Source organism: Oncorhynchus clarkii, chromosome 9 (assembly GCF_045791955.1).
Source record: "Oncorhynchus clarkii lewisi isolate Uvic-CL-2024 chromosome 9, UVic_Ocla_1.0, whole genome shotgun sequence".
NCBI lineage: Eukaryota > Metazoa > Chordata > Actinopteri > Salmoniformes > Salmonidae > Oncorhynchus > Oncorhynchus clarkii.
The window spans coordinates 29267931-29288075 of record NC_092155.1 but is presented as its reverse complement, the minus strand read 5'-3'; the positions used below and the strand labels follow the sequence as shown (position 1 = coordinate 29288075).

The 20145-nt window shown below is 44.2% G+C and overlaps 1 protein-coding gene across 1 annotated transcript; it reads left to right on the top strand.

The window, feature by feature from the left end:
* The first annotated feature begins 2525 nt into the window (after positions 1-2525).
* Positions 2526-19223, top strand: LOC139417199 (arylsulfatase family, member J). The gene is made up of 2 exons (XM_071166447.1): positions 2526-3384; positions 17410-19223. Exons 1-2 carry the CDS (start codon positions 3077-3079, stop codon positions 18776-18778), a joined length of 1677 nt encoding a protein of 558 aa, XP_071022548.1. The 5' UTR covers positions 2526-3076; the 3' UTR covers positions 18779-19223.
* Positions 19224-20145: the final 922 nt, after the last annotated feature.

The following is a 20145-nucleotide window of genomic DNA, read 5'->3' as shown; positions in this document are numbered from 1 at the left end:
CTTTGGAAGATTGGAGATTTTTGCAAGTCCTCTTTCCAAAGAATTAGTTTCACAGTGATTTTAAGACTCCAGGGGTTTAACCTTGATGACAAGGGGATTTATCCCCCTCTCATCGACATTTAGTACACATGACGGCTCTGACGACTTCATTCTTGGCCCCTGGTCAAGTTCAGTAACACGCAACATTTAGTTTTTGGAACAAAATGAAATGGACTTTTGCCTGTGTGTCTGTCCAAGGTAGAGGTCTTCAATGGGCCTAGGGTTTTCTCACCCAGACCCCATTTGACCTGTAGTCCATAGTGACAGAGGAAACAGTTTTGTCAGATATACAGAGAGCGTACACGGTCTCCTGTTCAGGTACATCTGAGAGCGGGTACAGTCACAGTTTGTGCTTCATTACATTCAAACTTGGATTGGTAGACATTCCGGAGTCATTCTCCTAGTTGGTGTCGGTCAACCTTGTTTGCAGAGCAGAAAATGAATTCACGTCGCAGACACCTTCTCACTTGGTCATTACGTGGGTCCATTAATTAATGCTCACTGGATCATAGAAAGTCCCCGTCTGTTTGAGTGACCGTTATTTACACACAGGCACAAAAACACACTCTACACAACCACACCCCTCCTCCCCAGACACCTCTGGCCCAATTCACAAACTCTCAACTTTTTATATGAGACTCAGTGAGAATCATAATACTAAGCAGTGGTGTAAGGGGGGGGGGGGGGGGGTGTGTGTACCCAAACAATGTAGGATGTACCCAAACAAAAGAGCGAGGGTAAACCTCGTAGAACGACACGGGATGAGACCCGTAATACACAATGCACAAAACACACAGCACAGGCTGCGTAAACGCATAGATACTCACACGACCAACGGACATGGGAACAATAATTGACAGCCCAATGGGGAAACAAAGGGCACATTTATACAAACACAATCAGTGAGGAATTGGAAGCAGGTGTGCGTAATGACACAGTTCAGTGCAGCCTAGAAGGCCGGTGACGTCCGACCTCCGGAACTTGTTAACAGAATGAGCAGCAGTACCGGGGGAATCCGTGACACAGTACAGGAAAATGGTCCAATTTATCAAGAAAACATCCCTGGTAAATCCCTACTGCCTCTGATCTGGTGGACTCATTAAACACACATGCTTCATTTGTAAATTATGTCTGAGTGTTGGAGATAGCCCCTGGCTATCCATAAATTAAACAAACAAAAAAATAGTGTTGTCTCGTTTGGTTAATATAAGGAATTAGAAATGATGTATTCCTTTACTTTTGCCAAATACTTTTTTACTTTTACTCAAGTACTATTTCACTGCGTGACTTTCACTTTTACTTGAGTAATTTTCTATTAAGGTATCTTTACTTTTACTCAAGTATGACAATACAGTACTTTTCCCACCATTTATACTACGATTACTTCCGTAGTACTGCTTGGTTTAACCAACTGCTTATTCCCCCTCAGAAAATGAACGAAATAACCTCAGCTGAATGAATCCTTTCTCTGACGTTAAGTCTACTCCTAAATTGGGAGAGGTAGCCTAGTTCATCATGAGCCATAAGGTAAGCCAGAAGGGGAAAAATACAATAGGATAATCAAGCAGTAGGACACATGTGTTCCTGTATGTTGGACTAACAGGAAGTTTTAGCCTTCAGACTAGATTAGTGGTTGACTTCATTTTCTTTGATTTTTTAAAAATGATCTTCAAATGAAAGAAGCTGTCCAAATCTCTACAGATGCCCATCCACTATAAATCCAATTGAGTTATTGCCTTCCATAAATAAATGGCATATCTAGACATCAGAGTGTTGGTTGAAGTCTGCATTATGGAATGCTTCAAACTGTTATGTTTTAAAGATGTTAAGATGAAAATACAGACCACGTATGTTTTTCCTCCATTTGCAATAGATTATTATTTATCTCCCCAACACTGTTATTACAAACGTTGTGACTGTCTCCAGGGGCAGACCATACAGTCATTCAGTCCTTTTGTTCTGAATCTATGGACACGACAGTCATTCGTTTTAACTGTTACATTGTCATACTGGCTGGCAATGTTCTTATCCCTTGTATGCTAGCTAGCCAACTACGGCTAATTTACAGTCAAGTCAAAAAAGTGCAGCCAGAATAACAGCAAAGTAGCTTCATTTGCATGAACTGTTTTCTATTTGGATACATCCATAACAATGAGCTAATGATTCAAGATTTTTTAAATGCTTTTTATAGTGGAGATCAAGTTTATAAATTGCCTGGCTGGGCTGATAAAACAGTGGATTGCGTGATCAGATGGAACAGTGCAAATGGGCATTTAAACGTCATAGATTTAGCCAGCGGAAATTTGTAGAATGCGGTTTAAACCAATCAGCATTCAGGATTATACCCACCCGTTGTATAATCCACACTGTCACAACCCAATCAATAGGTTGATCCAAATGCTCTTTGTACTCCCCCATCCATTTAAATGGTGGTGGAGTGCGAGGAGCGCACACACACACGGAAGAGCAGCCCCTACAGTTGGCAGCGGGTGTTTCTAAAACAGACTCGTTGCTGAGAGAGAAGGACCTGTCAAGTCTCTCACGTCCTAGAAGAAACACAAGTGAGGTTCGCGATTGATGCAACACAGTTTTAAGTGAAGAGTGAAGTTGATTCAACGATTTTTGTAAGAGGAGCCACGTTTCAAACGAGGAATAGAGCATTCGGACTGGAAGATGTTTTGCGTGGCAGAACTTTGGATGAACGTTTTAATGGTGGGGACTTCAAACACGCGTGTTGCAGCATTTGAAAGGACTGGACTGCTATTACCGTCGGCTACTGAACACAAACGTTGTCATCGGGCTAGAGTATGAGAGTAGGCCATTGAGGACAATGCTAACACAATTTCCAAGGGCTGCTACACCGGGACATGTGCAACGCTCCTCCACCGCATTCGCTCGTTGTCCACCATGACAACCACTGCCAATAACTTTGTTGCAATGTAGCAAACCAACGATCGCTTAATTATATATATTTTTTTACTCAGACTAACACAATGATTCGAGTGGTTTGGTTTTTGATGCAGTGTAAACGTCGGGGATGAAGATGTTTATCTTCAGTGTCCTGGCGAGTTTATTCGCGTTTAGTTCACTGACATGTGGCTATCAGATGTCGTGGGGAAATTGGAATGGCAATTCGCAGAACCGAGTGAGTAATCGTGACAAGACCACTCAACCTCACATCATTTTCATCCTGGTTGATGACCAAGGCTTCCGGGACGTGGGCTACCATGGGTCCGAGATCAAAACCCCAACTCTGGACAGGCTGGCAGCGCAGGGAGTCAAACTGGAGAATTACTATGTTCAGCCTCTCTGTAGCCCTTCCAGGAGTCAATTGATGACTGGCAGGTGAGTTGAACCTCCTGTCTCGTGGGTATTCAGTTTGGGTATTCAGTTGTGGTCAGTCAACCTGGTCTTAGAGCATTTCGTATTATTTTGTACGTAAATCCGAGACGCATCATTTAGTATGACACAGTATGTTACATTTCGTATGGTATGTATTCATTTGTGGATGTCCATTACCCATTTCGTATGATATTTTATGAATTTGAAAAAATGTCCAATATGTTATGAATTTGAAAAACATACAATAATTTTAGCTAGCTGGCTAACGTTAGAAAGGCTAGAGGTTAGGGTTGAGTTTAGGAGTTATGTTAAAGCGTTAGGGAAAGGGTTAGCTAACATGCAACATCTTTGCAAAGTAGTAAGTAGTTGCTAAAATGATAAAGTTGCCTGTGGTGAGATTCAACCTCACAACCTTTGGGTTGCTAGATGTTCGGTTAGGGAAAGGGTTAGGTAACATGCTAAGTAGTTTTTTTACATTTGATTTATTTGACCTTTATTTAACCAGGTAGGCCAGTTGACGACAAGTTCTCATTTACAACTGCGACCTGGCCAAGATAAAGCAAAGCATTGCGACACAAACAACAACAGAGTTACACATGGAATAAACAAACGTACAGTCAATAACACAATAGAAAAGTCTATATACAGTGTGTGCAAATGAGGTAAGATTAGGGAGGTAAGGCAATAAATAGGCCATAGTGGTGAATTAATTACAATTTAGCAATTCAACACGGGAGTGATAGATGTGCAGAAGATGGATGTGCAAGTAGAGATACTGGGGTGCAAAGGAGCAACAACAAAAAATATCTATGGGGATGAGGTAGTCGGGTGGGCTATTTACAGATGGGCTATGTACAGGTGCAATGATCTGTAAGCTGCTCTGACAGCTGATGCCTAAAGTTAGTGAAGGAGATATGTCTTTAACTTCAGCTATTTTTGCAATTCGTTCCAGTCATTGGCAGCAGAGAACTGGAAGGAAAGGCGGCCAAATGAGGAATTGGCTTTGGGGGTGACCAGTGAAATATACCTGCTGGAGCGTGAAATAGGAAGGAATATACCTGCTTTGTTGCGAAATAGGAAGCCGGTTCTAGATTTAATTTTGGATTGGTGATGCTTAATGTGAGTCTTGAAGGAGAGTTTACAGTCTAACAAGAAACCTAGGTATTTGTAGTTGTCCACATATATTCTAAGTAAGAACCGTCCAGAGTAGTGATGCTAGACGGCGGGCGGTGATTGGTTGAAGAGCATGCATTTAGTTTTACTTGCATTTTAGAGCAGTTGGAGGCCACGGAAGTGGAGTTGAATGGCATTGAAGCTCGTCTGGAAGTTAGTTAACACAGTGTCCAAAGAAGGGCCAGAAGTATACAAAATGGTGTCTTCTGTGTAGAGGTGGATCAGAGAATCACCAGCAGCAAGAGCGACGACATTGATGTATACAGAGAAGAGTCAGCCCGAGAATTGAATCCTGTGGCACCCCCATAGACTGCCAGAGGTCCGGACAACAGGCCCTCCGATTTGACACACTGAACTCTGTCATTTGAGAAACCAAGAATGTTGAGTCTGCCGATAAGAATGCGGTGATTGACAGTCGAAAGCTTTGGCCAGGTCGATGAATACGGCTGCACAGTATTGTCTTTTATCGATGGCGGTTATGATATTGTTTAGGACCTTGAGCATGGCTGAGGTGCACCCATGACCAGCTCGGAAACCAGATTGCATGGCGGAGAAGGTACGGTGAGATTCGAAATGGTCGGTGATCTGTTTGGCTTTCCAAGACTTTAGAAAGACAGGGTAGGATAGATATAGGTCTGTAACAGTTTGGGTCTAGTGTCTCCCCCTTTGAAGAGGGGGATGACCTCGGTAGCTTTCCAATCTTTGGGAATCTCAGACGATACGAAAGAGAGGTTGAAAAGGCTAGTAATAGGGGTTGCAACAATTGCGGCAGATACTTTTAGAAAGAGAGGGTCCAGATTGTCTAGCCTGGCTGATTTGTAGGGGTCCAGATTTTGCAGCTCTTTCAGAACATCAGCTGTCTCGATTTGGGTGAAGGAGAAATGGGGGAGACTTGGGCAAGTTGCTGTGATGGGTACAGAGCTGTTGGTAGGGGTAGCCAGGTGGGAAGTTGCAAAGTATCTAACTAACTCATTTCAGTGTCCCGTATGTATGTTTACTATGTTATGTCTAATCTATGAGACCAGGCTGGGCCAATGCACTGAGTGTGTTAAAGTGTTATAAAGTCAATAGGTGACCATTCCACCTGCATCCCAGGGGGGGATGGTTATTGTCTTCTTCTTCAGACTGATTTACTTATTTCCACTAATTAGCCTGCCCTATACATGCGAGGTGATCAATAGTCAAAATGAATTGTGCATGGGAGGCTTAATTGTTGGCTAAATTGCTCGAGACTTAAGGTCCATTGGAGCATTATGACTGTTTTACTGGAGCATAATAGAAGAGCCCTTTGAAGTGTCCCACTTCTGCATGCAAGCGCAATGTGACTTGAAAGGCTATGCAGACAGACTTCAGTTACGGTGTGTTCTCAAGACACCCAAATGCATGCAACCGCACACAATATAAAGTGCAACAATGACTGCTTTGAATCGGCTGTTTCATCTCTCACTCTCTCACTCACACACCTGGTTCCTCTCTAGGTTTCTTCCTGCACTTCTAAGGAGTTTTTCCTAGCCACTAGTTCTTCTAAATCTGCACTGCCCTTTTTCTTCTTCTTTTATAAGCACCTTGTGACAACTGCTGATGTAAGAAGGGCTTTATAAAATACATTTGATTGATTGCTTCAAGATCAACATTTCAAAACGCACAATTGAGTGCTGGAGAACAAAGATGCACAGTAACAACTTAACTGTCTGCAAGTGAAGCCGCTATAGCAACCGTCTGGGTCCACAGAGGAAAACACTACAGATGCAGTGCATTTGGAAAGTACTGAGACCCCGTGACTTTTTCCACATTGTGTTACGTTACTTATTCCTAAATGGGTTTTCTCGTCAATCTACACACAATACCCCATAATGACAAAGCCAAAACCAGGTTTTTAGACATTTTTGCAAATAATTTAAAAATAAATACCTTATTTACACAAGTATTCAGACTCTTTGCTGTGAGATTCGAAATTGAGCTCAGGTGCATCCTGTTTCCCTTGATCATCCTTGAGATGTTTCTACAACTTGATATGAGTCCACCTGTGGTAAATTCAATTGATTGGACATGATTCGGAAAGGCACACACCTGTCTATATAAAGGTCCCACAGTTGACAGTGCATGTCAGAGTAAAAACCAAGCCATGAGGTCAACGCAATTGTCCTTGGAGCTCCGAGACAGGATATTGTGAAGGCACAGATCTGGGGAAGTGTACCAAAACATTTCTGCAGCATTGAAGGTCCCCAAGAACACGGTGCTCTCCATCATTCTTAAATGGAAGAAGTTTGGAACCACCAAGACTCTTCCTAGAGCTGGCTGCCCGGCCAAACTGAGCAATCAGGGGAGAAGGGTCTTGGTCAGGGAGGTGACCAAGAACCCAATGGTCACTCTGACAGAGTTCCTGTGTGGAGATGGGACAACCATCTCTGCAGCACTCCACCAATCAGGCCTTTATGGTAGAGTGTCTAGACCACTCCTCAGTGAAATGCAAACGACAGCCTGCTTGGAGTTTACCAAAAGTCACCTAAAGACTCTCAGACCATGAGAAACAAGATTCTCTGGTCTGATGAAACCAAAATTAGACTCTTTGGCCTGAATGCCAAGCGTCACGTCTGGAGGAAACCTGGCACCATCCCTACGGTGAAGCATGGTGGTGGCAGCATCATGCTGTGGGGATGTTTTTAGCGGCTGGGAGATCAGTCAGGATTGAGTGAAAGATGAACGGAGCAAAGTACACAGAGATCCTTGATGAAAACCTGCTCCAGAGCACTCAGGACCTCAGACTGGGGTGACTGTTCACCTTCTAACAGGAAAACGACCCTAAGCACACAGCCAAGAGTGACTTCGGGACAAGTCTTTGAATGACATGTCCAGCCAGAGCCTGGATGGACATGAACCCAATCAAACATCTCTGGAGAGACGTGAAAATAGCTGTGCAGTGACACTCCCCATCCAACCTGACAGAGCTTGAGAGGATCTGCAGAGAAGAATTGGAAAAACTCCCCAAATACAGGCGTGCCAAGCTTGTAGCGTCATACCCAAGACGACTCGAGTCTAATCGCTGCCAAAGGTGCTTCAACAAAGTACTGAGTAAAGGGTCCGAGTACTTATGTAAATGTGATAGTTCAGTTGTGCCTATAGTGTCTGCCTACTGAAACGGGAAGGTTCCTGGGCACCTATTCTGGCAAATTATGAAAAGTGTCTCCCATGTTGCCCACTCCACCCACCCCTGAAATGTCGGTGTATATACAGTTGTGTTACCAGGCTACTCCTGAAAGGATGATTGCAAGAGTGGTGGTGTTTTAATTTAAAAAAAAAAAATGTTTTGAAACAGAAGGGTGTCCTCCAAAGAGGAGATTAGGGGCCCTTTGTGTGTGTGTTTTTACTAATGTATAGAAATGTGAGGAGAGCTACGGTACTGCTATGTGCTGTATATTGGAGGGACCAGACTGGATTTCCCTTCCATGCCTTGCGGTGGGATTTCAGCAGATGTCTGTCCCATGATCCATTCTATAGGGCCGTTAAAATGTCAAGATGTCAATGCTTTTCCCCTTTTGGGGCCTGCAATATAGTAACTTGAATATCGTGCTGAAAGGGTGGTTGTTGTGATCTCTAAACTTTTGCTCGCCGCTTAGGGTCCCTTTTTTTTGAGGCGTAATTGTTTTGGGGGGGTTTTGGGCTGGTTGGCATGGCAACCAACGGAATCTGACCCCTTGCCACACACACGCTCAATTTTAAATTCCAGTTGTTATTGTTGCGCCCCACTTGTAAACAACAGCTATACACCAGAGGGCTGTAGTTTGAAATGTGTTTTTTTTCTCTCAACTGTCTCTAGATAGACAGACAGGTTGTCTTGCCTCGTAAATATTAAGTTCTACCCAGGGGACTGAAGGGGACTGACCGGTCAAAATATCCAGATATCCCAGGGCACGTTGACATGTATGGTAATGAAGTTCAAGTAGAGGTAATATCAGCCATTTCTTCCTCCTTTTCCCTCCCCCCATAGCACTGCCACTGACTGGGCATTGCAGGGACGAGGTGAGTGCGTTATTCTGGTGAGAAATAAATATATTACCATGTGTTTCATCTGCTGTGTTTGCATAGTAAGAGCTGTAGTTGAGCCTTTTCGGTGGAAGGATTATTTTCTTCAGACAATCTTGCATGAAGGCTGATGAAGCCTCTTTTTGGACTGCGTTAGCACTCTCCATTTCAATGTGCTTTTTAGTCCAGGAGCAGGCCTGCACAAACGTCACAATCTCTCTCAACCCCGATGTGCCCCCTCCTCCTACTACCATGCCCACACACTATCATTCCGGTCACTGGTCCTAAAAAGAGAAGCGATCGTTGTGATGGTGACAATGGTCTTTTGAGTCGCGAGGGTTTTCCAGAATTGGCTTGTTGTGCAGGATTAGAGATGGCCAGGTCAAATGTTGTCTGTCCCACTCAACTACTCTCCCTTTTGCTTTTAATGCAACACGTGGATACCAGAGAGTGGACTTGATCCTTCACACACAAGCGCCCACTGTCTTCTGGCCTCAGGTCCTTCATTTGCAGAGATCAGGTGGTGGCAGCATGCAAGACTGACCCAGCCACTGAAATCGCAGCTTTCTTTAAAAATGTATTTCTGTCTTCACCTCCATTAAACTCCATTTAAAATTGTAAAGGCCATCCTGTGGGCCATGAGGCTGTGAGAGAAAAACTGCAGTTTTAAAGCGAATTTCCTGCAGTACTACACAATTTGCCGTGTCTTACGCTATCTGAGTGACTCAAACATTATAATAAAATCAACGGGGGCCCCATACCATGACAGAAATACCTCTGAACGCATAATTTTCATTCTTGATTTTTGATTCTCCCTGGCGAGCTTTCATGTCAACCTGGTCTCAGAGCATTTTGTATATTCTGTGTGTAAATTGGAGACACTCCATTTAGTATGATATGTTACGAATTACAATTTGTAATATATGTTGTGAATTTGCTAAATGTATGATATGTTGTGAATTCTAGCTAGGTGGCAAACGTTAGCTAGCTGGCTAACATTAGCTAGGCTATTTATTTTTTATTTTACCTTTATTTAACTAGGCAAATTTAACTAGGCAAACAAATTCTTGTTTTCAATGACAGCCTAGGAACAGTGGATTAACTGCCTGTTCAGGGGCAGAACGACAGATTTGTACCTTGTCAGCTCGGGGATTTTGAACTTGCAACCTTTCGGTTACTAGTCCAACGCTCTAACCACTAGGCTACCCTGCCGCCCAATGGGTTAAGGTTAGGTTAAAGGGTTAGATAAAAGTGTTAGCATGTTTGCTAACCCTTCCCCTAAGTAGTTGCAAAGTAGCAAAAAATTTATTAAGTAGTTAGCTAACTCTAAGTAATTAGCTAAAATGCTAAAGTTGTCCGTGTTGAGATTCAAACTCACGACTTTTGTCCCACCTCTCCACTTTCACATTATACGCCCACCCTGATCAACCACCATACTTTTGTTTTTGCCTTAAGTAACCATCTGTCGTATGTTACGCTTGCTATGGTTACATATCATACTAATTTGAGTGTCTCAGATATTTACATCTAGTCTGAGACCAGGCTGTTTATTTAGTTGATTGTTAGTTCTCTTATACATACTTTTGTATAAGTTTACACTCAAATGTTCCATCCCGAAGTTTTTATATATATATATATATATATATATATATATTAATAATAATAATAATGGAGACAGACAAGTGAACCCCATTTGTGCTGCTGCTGTTCGTACAAAGGTAAAGCCCCCCCCCCCCCAAATTGCTACGGCAGCTCTGAATCGAAGCACCTCGACCTCTGGTTTTCCTCAGGGCAGCGGCAGAAAAAAAACAAAACATTTTGAGGCTTCAGTTGAGCATTTGCCTCCCAAGTTCAACAACAGCCCTTGACTTATAGGGCTCTTCAAACCCCATGAACTCTCACTGTACTACTCAGTAATTCACTCCTGGAAAAGTTAGGAGTTATACCAAGGAAAGGGCATAGGTTGTATTGACCTGGCAGCGGTTATGGCGTTCCTTATTAAAGTCTAAGAATGTGGACTATGTCTGTGGAAATGGGTATGAGACAATGGATGGTGCTCAAGACCAGGTTCTCTGAAATAACTTCTCTGCTAGACAAGGTGGTTGGGACAAAGGACATTTTTCTGAAAGTTTTGTAAACACACCCGGTAGTATCAAAGATGTGCGTATTTCACAGCTTGAGAGACATGACGACAAAACGTGTCCAGACAGAGCTGATGTGTGGCCTCTGTCAAAGGTGTTTAGTACACGGATGTGGAATTAGGCATTCATAAAAGACCGCTGGTTTAATTTTTGCCAGAACTTTGGAAACTTCACAACCTCGCAGCTGTTTGTCAGGTAGTGTTAAAATGGACTTGAATTATGTCTCCTTGCTGTAGTCTAAATTCACTATTACATTCTCAGACGCACTCCTTTTTATAAAGATTTATGTGACTAGTCTGAATAAAAACTATTGAGAAAATAGCCAGGAATACCCCCCCCCCCCCCCCCCCCCACCCCATCTCCCGAAACGCTTTATTTTCTCTCTCTCGCTCTCACACATCTATCAGTCCCTCTCTGTTCCTCTCTTTCTACTTCCCACGGAGGATGACTCCGGTGGAATCGGCGTAAAGCTACATTCTATTTAGCTATCAAAGGCCCACATTGCTGATGAACCTCCATCCATCAACAAACAAATGATCAGGAATGTGCCCCACAGTGGCTTCTGGGTTGCGTGGAGGACATCACCAATGTGGATAAGGGCAGCTTCATGAAACCAAACACTGTACTGTCTTGGTGTCAAGGCGCTGTAAGTTGTAACTCTAACAAACCACGGGCAGAACCAATTTGCACAGAGCTACTCCCCCTTTTACCCTCTAACCCCAGTCAAGTTTCACCTTCCACTTCTCCAGACCCCATGCAGAGACTGTCCACAGTCGCCCAGCTTCCCCTCTCACTCACCCATCCCCATGTCGCTTCACTGAGCTGTCGCTCTCTTTGTACATCTCGCTCTCCTTCACCCTGTACCCTCACTCTGTTGCACCTTCTACCCTTTCCTTCACCCTATACACTCACTCCATCCCAGCACACTGGGTTGCAGAGCGAATGCATACTGGGTCGGTTGACAAAGTGAAGCAAGGCCAACGTGTGAATAGGGGAATGAAGAAGGTTTAAGGGAGGGTCTGGACGAGAGCGAGGGAATCTAGTGTTTTGAGTCCTGAATGGGTTAAAGAAGACGAGTGCCAAAGAGGGCGCAGCAGAAGTGCGATTGAAGGGGCGGTCCAGTCAGATCAAGTCGAAAGGGAGGAAGGGAATAAGCGAGGGAACCACACCGCTCCAAGGCTAAATTTCATTAGCTTTCGAGAGCCGAGGAGAGGCTGCTTATTCGAACCATATGTGGGGAGGATGTGGAACAGTTCCGTGGGGTTGGCACATGGAGCCGGGCCCAGGCCCAGGGATAGTGATGGCTTGAAACCTGGTATAGGCCTAGAACCCAGTGGTTGTGTAGCCTAGTAGTGGTATCCCCGTTGTGCCTTGTGGGATTCTGTGATTGCAAGCTGCACCAGTTGAGTTGTGTTTTAATGGCTTATTGTGATTTGTTGGCCTTGCGGCCCAGCGGTTGTGTTAAAATAAACCAGGGCGATAGCTAGTGTGATTTACAAAGGGTGTTTTGAGATTGTGGCTGTACTGTAATTTGGTTGATATGGACTTAAAGTAGGGAAGAACCATGAGCTCGTGCCATAAGATGTTAATGAGGGTCTGTAAACGGGCTGTATGCGACAGGGTGGGAGGCACATTGAATACGCTCACTACTCCAGTCATTATTATTTATTTTTTTACGGGCCCATAAAGACTAGAAAGCAGAAATGTCCTTCAACCACTCAAGACCCACACAAATTCAAGGCCAATGACCCATTCCCTTGAAATGTCATAGATGTAGACCAGGATACTTTGGAATTCCAGTCCACGTCGAGAGCTTTTGTTTTAGATGACTGATCTGTTTAGGGATGAGAGACTGCGTAGCGTGACATTCTCATTACACGCCTGTAACCTTTTGGTATGTGAGCACCAGCATCCCATAAGACTCTCTGGAGGGTTAGGATTATATGGTGAATTCACACACCCTCTCATACGTAGATGAGTTCGTGCAGTCACACGCATACGCACTCGCAGAAACACACGTGCTCACACACACACACTTGCTCTCTTTCACACGCACACTCTACCTTTCTGGTGAACACATAAGATACTCTTATATTATATACACACACACACAGCTCTGACGTGCATCTGTCCTTTTTTTCCAACTGTGTTGCGTTGTGATTTTGTGTGGCTTTAAAAATCTGAAGAAAAAGATGCCCTCAGGGAGACATTGTCCCTTCCTCTCAATCCCAGATTTCAATCCTTGGCTTTTTAATACGAAGCTGGACAAATAAAAACAAATGAAGTTTGAAGGAATGGAAAATCTAATCTTATACCCTGGTGGAATGTATACAAGCTGGTCCACGTCTGGCTGAGAATGACGATAATGGTTCAGAAAACTCTCCAGAAACGGCACTTTTTTTTATTTTTTCTAGACATTTATGTGCAAACGAAGAGGGTAAACATGGACGTATAATTGCTTGTGAAAAGCGCTAAACAGAGAGATGGCATATAGATGGAAACTAAAGTTTTCTCTGCACATTTTATTATCTGCAGTTGTGAAGTCTTGAGTTCACTTCAACGTATGTCACCGACTATATAATGGCAATTTGGGGTTCAGATTCAGCTATAGTCAAAGCCTACGCGCTCGGCGCCAAGTTCCACCATGGACCACCAACTGAGCTTGCTTGATTGTCTCTCTGGTCTCTACCCAAAGACAGATGTTGCTTTTCCCTTGGCTTATTTTTTTCCATCACTATATTAGTTCATTTGATCCATATTGGATCCAGTTGATGATCGCCCGGGGCAACAATGCTTCCTCTATCCCCCCCCCCCCCCCCCCCAGTGTGTTTTGTTGTGGAGTGGCCCCTACTCAGACCACTAACTGGTGAGACGTGATCATCCCAGACCCACGTGAAAGTAACACACAATCTGGTTCTCATCCCAGATCCCGTAGTAGTGCCCCACTGAATGGTTAGCGTTAGATTATCATTTCTATCCTCAAAGATGAATTCTGATTCACTAACATATTAAATCTTACATCCTTAAAGTTTATATAGCATTTTAAACTGCCCCACTTCACTTGTGGAGTGGGGTGGCAGGTAGCCTAGTGGTTCGAGCGTTGGACTAGTAACCGAAAGGTTGCAAGAGCGAATCCCCGAGCTGATAAGATAAAAATCTGTCGTTCCGCCCCTGAACAAGGCAGTGTTCCCACTGTCCAGTTAAGAATGTGTTTTTAACTGACTTGTCTAGTTAAATAAAGGTCAAATAAAATACTTAAAAAAACAAAATAAGAATCCTAGGAGCCACTCAGGCCTACGTAGGTCTTTCTTGCAGTCAAAATGACCTAGTGGAGTGTTTGTTAAATGTTTTTATACTTGTACCTACTTTTATACTTAACGGTTTTGTGATGTGTAATATTGAGACACTCTATCTGACATGGTACAGGCGTCTTCCTTTTTTGTAAGCCCGTGTGTGTGTGTGGTGTGTGTGTGTGTGTGTGTGTGTGTGTGTGTACACTTCCGTTTTCAAAGTAAATGTGTTTTAAGACTACCAAGAGCAACTCTTGTGTGACCCTGATTTTTAGCCCACTGCAGTAAAAAGGTTAACCCATATGCTACAGTCATTCTCCTTTCAAAAGACACTAAAGGATCTTTAGGTTTTGGATGCCAGATGTTGGGTGTATATACTCTACTTATGACTCTATCCCTGCGTGTTGCATGTAACTCCACTACAGTCTGCTGGCGATGGGACCAAACAACAACACTGCCACCAGCACACTGGCTACAGATGCCAATTCAACGTCTGGTCCATGTAGGTTCAACATAATTGAATTGAAATGATGTGGAAACGGCGCTGATTCACGTGTGTGTGTGTGCCCAGTGAGAGGTGTATTGTGAACGACGCTATTTTACTACCATAGCGACTGTGCAGTGTCCATTGAGACATCTGCTACGCGGTGAATTGTAGGAGGAGGAGAAAGAGCTGTTCAGTAAGACGGTCCTCCCACCTGACTGACTCCTGAGGCATAGAATACTGTATGGTAGGGAGTTCTGGACTGCCAGAGAGACTACGCCATTACCCTCTCCCGAGGTCCATTAGCAAAACCATGTTCTGTCATTTTAGCATACAAACAAGCACACAGACATATGCACACACACATGCACAAATAAGCTTACAAACATGTGCACATAGCGGCTTTACACATACAAACACAGCTTGTGCACACACCCCACACATTATGCCATTCTGCAAACTGTTCAGCTTGTGTCTGACCGTTTAATATTGTGTGACAGTATTAAGTGAATTACATGTACCTCAAGGAATAACCAATTAAGTCTAAAACCTCTTAGAACGTCCCTGTGTTTCATCAACTCAACAGCATTTCTAACTTTCAGTTTCTCAAGGGAATTATTAGCCAGTTTCCCTAAAACACTTAGGCCAGTCCATGTTTTTTTTTATTATGTAAGTCAAGGGCAAGGAGTTACTGTAGTGTGTATTTGCACTTCCAAGATGCAGTATGCTAAACGCATGCAAAGACCTGCACAGGGCTGTGTCCAAGTGTGAATAAGCGAGTGTTTTTGGGGGGGACGGGCCGTGGAAAAGTTTAAAAATCAACTCCTGCCGCTTTAACCTGCAGATCCTACACATCGTAAACCTAGCCCAAACTGAACCAGGAGCACCGACCAATGACTTCAAGCGTAGGACAATGACCAGCCAAGCTGTGCTGTGTGGAGGGGATCGCGTGCGTACATGTACATACTCTGTGTAAGCATGGGTTGTTTTTGTGTGAGGGGAGGTATAATTCCACATGAAAAGCATAGATTTGGATCCCCAAGGAGTGACTCTGCACAGAGAGCTGCAGTGCTTGCACTACCGCTGTGAAGAGTATAGACCCTGCTAAGGAAGCCTTCGGTTCGATTGTCCACCTCCTGGCTTCCCTCTAGCCAAAGCCTCTTTTTTTTTTTTTTTTTCAAAGTGCACACCCAACTTCTTATTTTCTCTACCTCGCCTTAGTGAGTGGTTGCCTGTTTTGCCACTGGCAGCAGGAGAGAAAGAGGGATGAGAGGACGATGATGGATTTGAGGTATCCTGACTTTCTCCGTCCAAAAGCAGCACAGGAGAGTCGGACGTAATTACTACCGAGACCGGCTCCACCGTCCCAGGCTGCTGAGCCAAGACGGGCTGTCACCTCCAGACATCGGAGGACCCGCTTTTTAAAAAAAAGACTAGCTCTGTTGCTCCCGGGGTCGAGCATGGGTAACCTCGCCAGGAATCAGTCACTATGTCATTGTACATGAAGGTAGGTGCAGCTTTTGACTTCACATTACTAACAGAATAGTGCCTTCCTTGATTACATTCCCGAGACTTAAGTGCTCAATTTTAAAACCAACGTTTGCAATATTTACATGGTCTGATATGACAACAGACCTTGTTCCCACTGCCAAATACAATCACCGACTGGTTTTAGGTACTCTGTAAGCACAAAGAGATGCTTTCAGAATAAGACATGTGTACATAGGCAGTAGCTGTGTCAACAGATATACTGCACACACAGTAACTTTGGTTTGTCCGGGGTTTGATCGTTACCACTAGGGGAACGATTACCTCTGGACTTTTTGATTGTTGACTATTTCCTTGCTCATGACAATAGGCAGGTGGTCCTTTTTCGGGAACTCCGGTCTGTTCTACACAAAGACTCTTGTCACTCTCATAACACCGGCCTCGTGGAGACACCAAGGCAAAGTCGACACAAGTCGTCGCTTTCTTTTCCGTCTCGATCGTTGCCAAAATGGCCGCCGCAATATAGAAAGTTAGGAACATCGTTAGTTTCAGGTCACAACTCTTGTTTCCTGGCTTGCCTTGACTCTTGAATGATGGGTTTTCCGTGTTGACACTCTTTGCCCCCCAGATACCCACCACTATTACCACGACATCCTCTGGCATATTGCTCTTGGACATCTCCTGTCAAGCATCACTATGTTCTCTGGTTGCCGGCCCGTGTTAGCCCAAGCAGTCAACTGTCATTTTAAACCTCTTTGCTTTGGACTAAGTCCATTGTAATTACAATTAGATTGCATAATGGGTGTAATCTGTTACGCAAAGCTGTTTTCTGTGCTGTCTCATTGCATTCAAATGGCCTGTGAAAGGATTCATTGTTGTTTTAGAAACTTGAACTGCATGAACTTTTTAAATGGATTTACCAGAACCTTGGGAGAGTTTGGTTTAGTTTATTGGAAATGTATACAGTAGCGTGTTGAAATTGTCCAAATATTCTCATCCAGTATAGCCTATTTTCCCTATGCGGAGCAATTTGTGTGCACATCATATGCCATGAAACTCCTTTACAATTCAAGCGTAGAAAAAAGTGGAGGTAGGAAATGTCCAAACACCACAGCAGAGTCATGGCGGCGTATGTATGAACCTGTCATAACGTAATACTGCAACTATATTATATTCAGCTGTAAATGTAAGCAAATGCTTTATGATGTGTGACTTGTTTTGGATACTCTGGCCAGCCAGATGAGGATGGTCTCTTTTTTTTTTTTTTTTTTTAAATTTTTTAAACACTGGTTCTTCTCAATGTTTAGATAAACTAGAAGTGTTTCCTAGCCACTGTCGCCTTGGCTTTCTCTTTGTGGAAAAAAAATAGTCTTAGATAAGATTTGATTGGTTGATTTGACTAACACCATTTCTTCTGTGTCCCATGCAGGTATCAGATCCACACGGGCCTCCAGCACTCGGTCATCCGGCCCACCCAGGCCAACTGTCTGCCCTTGGAGAACGTCACACTGCCACAAAAACTCAGGCAGGCGGGCTACTCCACCCACATGGTGGGCAAGTGGCACCTGGGCTTCTACAAACGCGGCTGCATGCCCACCCAGCGGGGCTTCGACACCTTCTTTGGGTCCCTGCTGGGTAGCGGTGATTACTATAGCCATTATAAATGTGACGGTCCTGGCATGTGTGGCTATGATCTCTATGAAGGGGAGGAGGCGGCCTGGGAACAAGATAGGGGCCAATACTCAACCCTGATGTTCACCCAAAAAGCTGTGGACATCCTGGCTCACCACAACCCTCAAAAACCCTTATTCCTCTACTTGGCCTTTCAGGCGGTCCACTCCCCGCTACAGGTGCCCGCTCTCTACCTGGAGCGCTACAAGTCCATCCCTAACTTACATCGTCGCAAGTATGCCGCCATGGTGTCCTGCCTGGACGAGGCCATCCACAACCTCACGCTGGCGCTAAAGCGCTACGGTTTCTATGATGATACAGTGATAGTGTATTCGTCAGACAACGGGGGCCAGCCCATGGCCGGGGGCAACAACTGGCCACTGAGGGGGAGCAAGGCAACTTACTGGGAGGGGGGCATCCGGGCCGTAGGCTTCGTCCATAGTCCCCTGCTTGTGAACAAGGGGACCCAATGTCGGGCGTTGATTCACATCACGGACTGGTTCCCCACCCTGGTGTCCTTGGGGGAGGGGACTCTGGACGAAGACCTCAACCTGGACGGGTACGACGTGTGGGAGGCCATCAGCGAGGGCCGTCCGTCCCCCCGGCAGGACATCCTACACAACATTGACCCTATCTACACTAAGGCCAAGAATGGATCCTGGAAGGCCGGCTACGGCCTCTGGAACACGGCCATCCGTGCCGCCCTCCGGGTCGGTCACTGGAAGCTCCTTACTGGGGTGCCGGGCTACAGCGACTGGGTCCCTCCGCAGACGTTCTCCAGTCAACTTCTGACCAACCGCTGGCATAACGAACGCATCCGCTGGGACCGGGGAAAGTCCATCTGGCTGTTCAACATCACAGCAGACCCCTATGAACGAGTGGACCTGTCACTACACTACCCACACATAGTGAAGAAGATGCTATTGAGGCTAGCACAGTACAATAGGACGGCCATCCCGGTGCGCTACCCGGCTAAAGACTCCCGCTCCAACCCTAACTTTAACGGAGGGGTTTGGGGACCTTGGTACAAGGAGGAAGAGGATGAAGACGATAGGGAGACTAACCTCTTCACTAACTACCTGGCCAAGAAGAGACGGAAGAAGAAAGCGAAGAAGAGGAAGCTCTGAAAAGAAAGGGGGAGGATTAGACTTCTTTTTTTATTTTTTATTGTTGTGACTTTTTGTGTGACGGACTTTTAGATGGTCAGATCTCAGGGATTGACACACAATCTGTCTTAAAGGATTGTCCTGCTCAATGATTTGAAGACTTGAATGGACTGGTGCTTGGATAGTATGGGAAATCAATGGACAAATGGACATAGATTTGCCTCCGAGTAGGCTAAAAGTAGGCTTTATGGAAAATACCCACTTTAAATGACTACTGTCAGACCCAACACCTATGACCTCATGACTATGGGTTAAGGCCTTTAAAATAATGTTTGTTTTTCTGGTTTTTATTGCATGCTTGAATTCCTGTGACATTCAGATTGTTAATAGATTCATTACATTTCATCAGAGAGAAAATAAATCTAGAAATCTTTTGGGTGAAATAAAAAGAAACAAATAAACAAAACAGTTTTTATTCTATTAGCTGTTGATTGCAGTGTTTTCAAGAATATGAAAACGAAAATGTAGGATTTATATCTGCTAGTCAGCTGAGATTTACTTTGTTTTATTAGCACAGTTGGTCTGAACCTTAAGATAATGTATGTTCTCCCCCCTTAGGTCTGTCTGCTGTGGCTCTAGTTCAACTTGAATGTAAAACAAACTAGCAAAAAAATTAAAGACCCTGATGCAATTATTATTATTTTTTTTTCCATTTGTCTCATTCCGCCACGGAGTCTTTTCTCATCTTTCTCTCTCTGTACTTCCACGTCTCTCCCTTGCGCTATCTCTTGCTCACTTTTTGTCGCTTGATTTCTCTCGCGCTCTCTTTCTCTCGCTCTCAATGACAAATTTATCAGTCCCAATTTTGCAGCAGTAAAGCGTTTTTTTTTTTTTTTTTGGTGACAGGACAGTTTTCAGTCTGCTGCACATTGTCACTGCAGCCGATGGCACGTGGCTACTTCGTACCTTTTTTATTTTAGTGGAAAATACTATAAAGTTGAACTTGGTCCAGCGTGCCAGATTCAACTCCTTTGTTGCTTGCCTTGAAGCGCCAGATCCATCAGTCGGTGTTGAACAGTAAAACATAAATGCCATAAATGGAAACAACCCACATGGTTTTGGGCAAAGAAATGTAACTTGCAACCATTAAGTCAAACAGTATTTAATTAGATTTTCTGTTGCTTGACGCTGTCAATAAACATACTTTTTATATATAGAGTATGTGGACAGAGCTGCCCTGGTCAACTGTAAGTGCTGTTATTGTGAAGTGGAAACGTCTAGGAGCATAAGTCGTGACGTGGTAGGCCACACAAGCTCACAGAACGGAGCCACTGAAGCACATAACGCGTAATTTTTTTTTTGTCTGTGCACCATTGCAACACTCACTC

Bases quoted from the DNA above. Each gene is read 5' to 3' on its own strand.
- LOC139417199 (XM_071166447.1), top strand. From the start codon at position 3,077: ATGAAGATGTTTATCTTCAGTGTCCTGGCGAGTTTATTCGCGTTTAGT. The intron at 3,385-17,409 runs GTGAGTTGAACC...TGTCCCATGCAG, and splicing joins AGTCAATTGATGACTGGCAG to GTATCAGATCCACACGGGCC.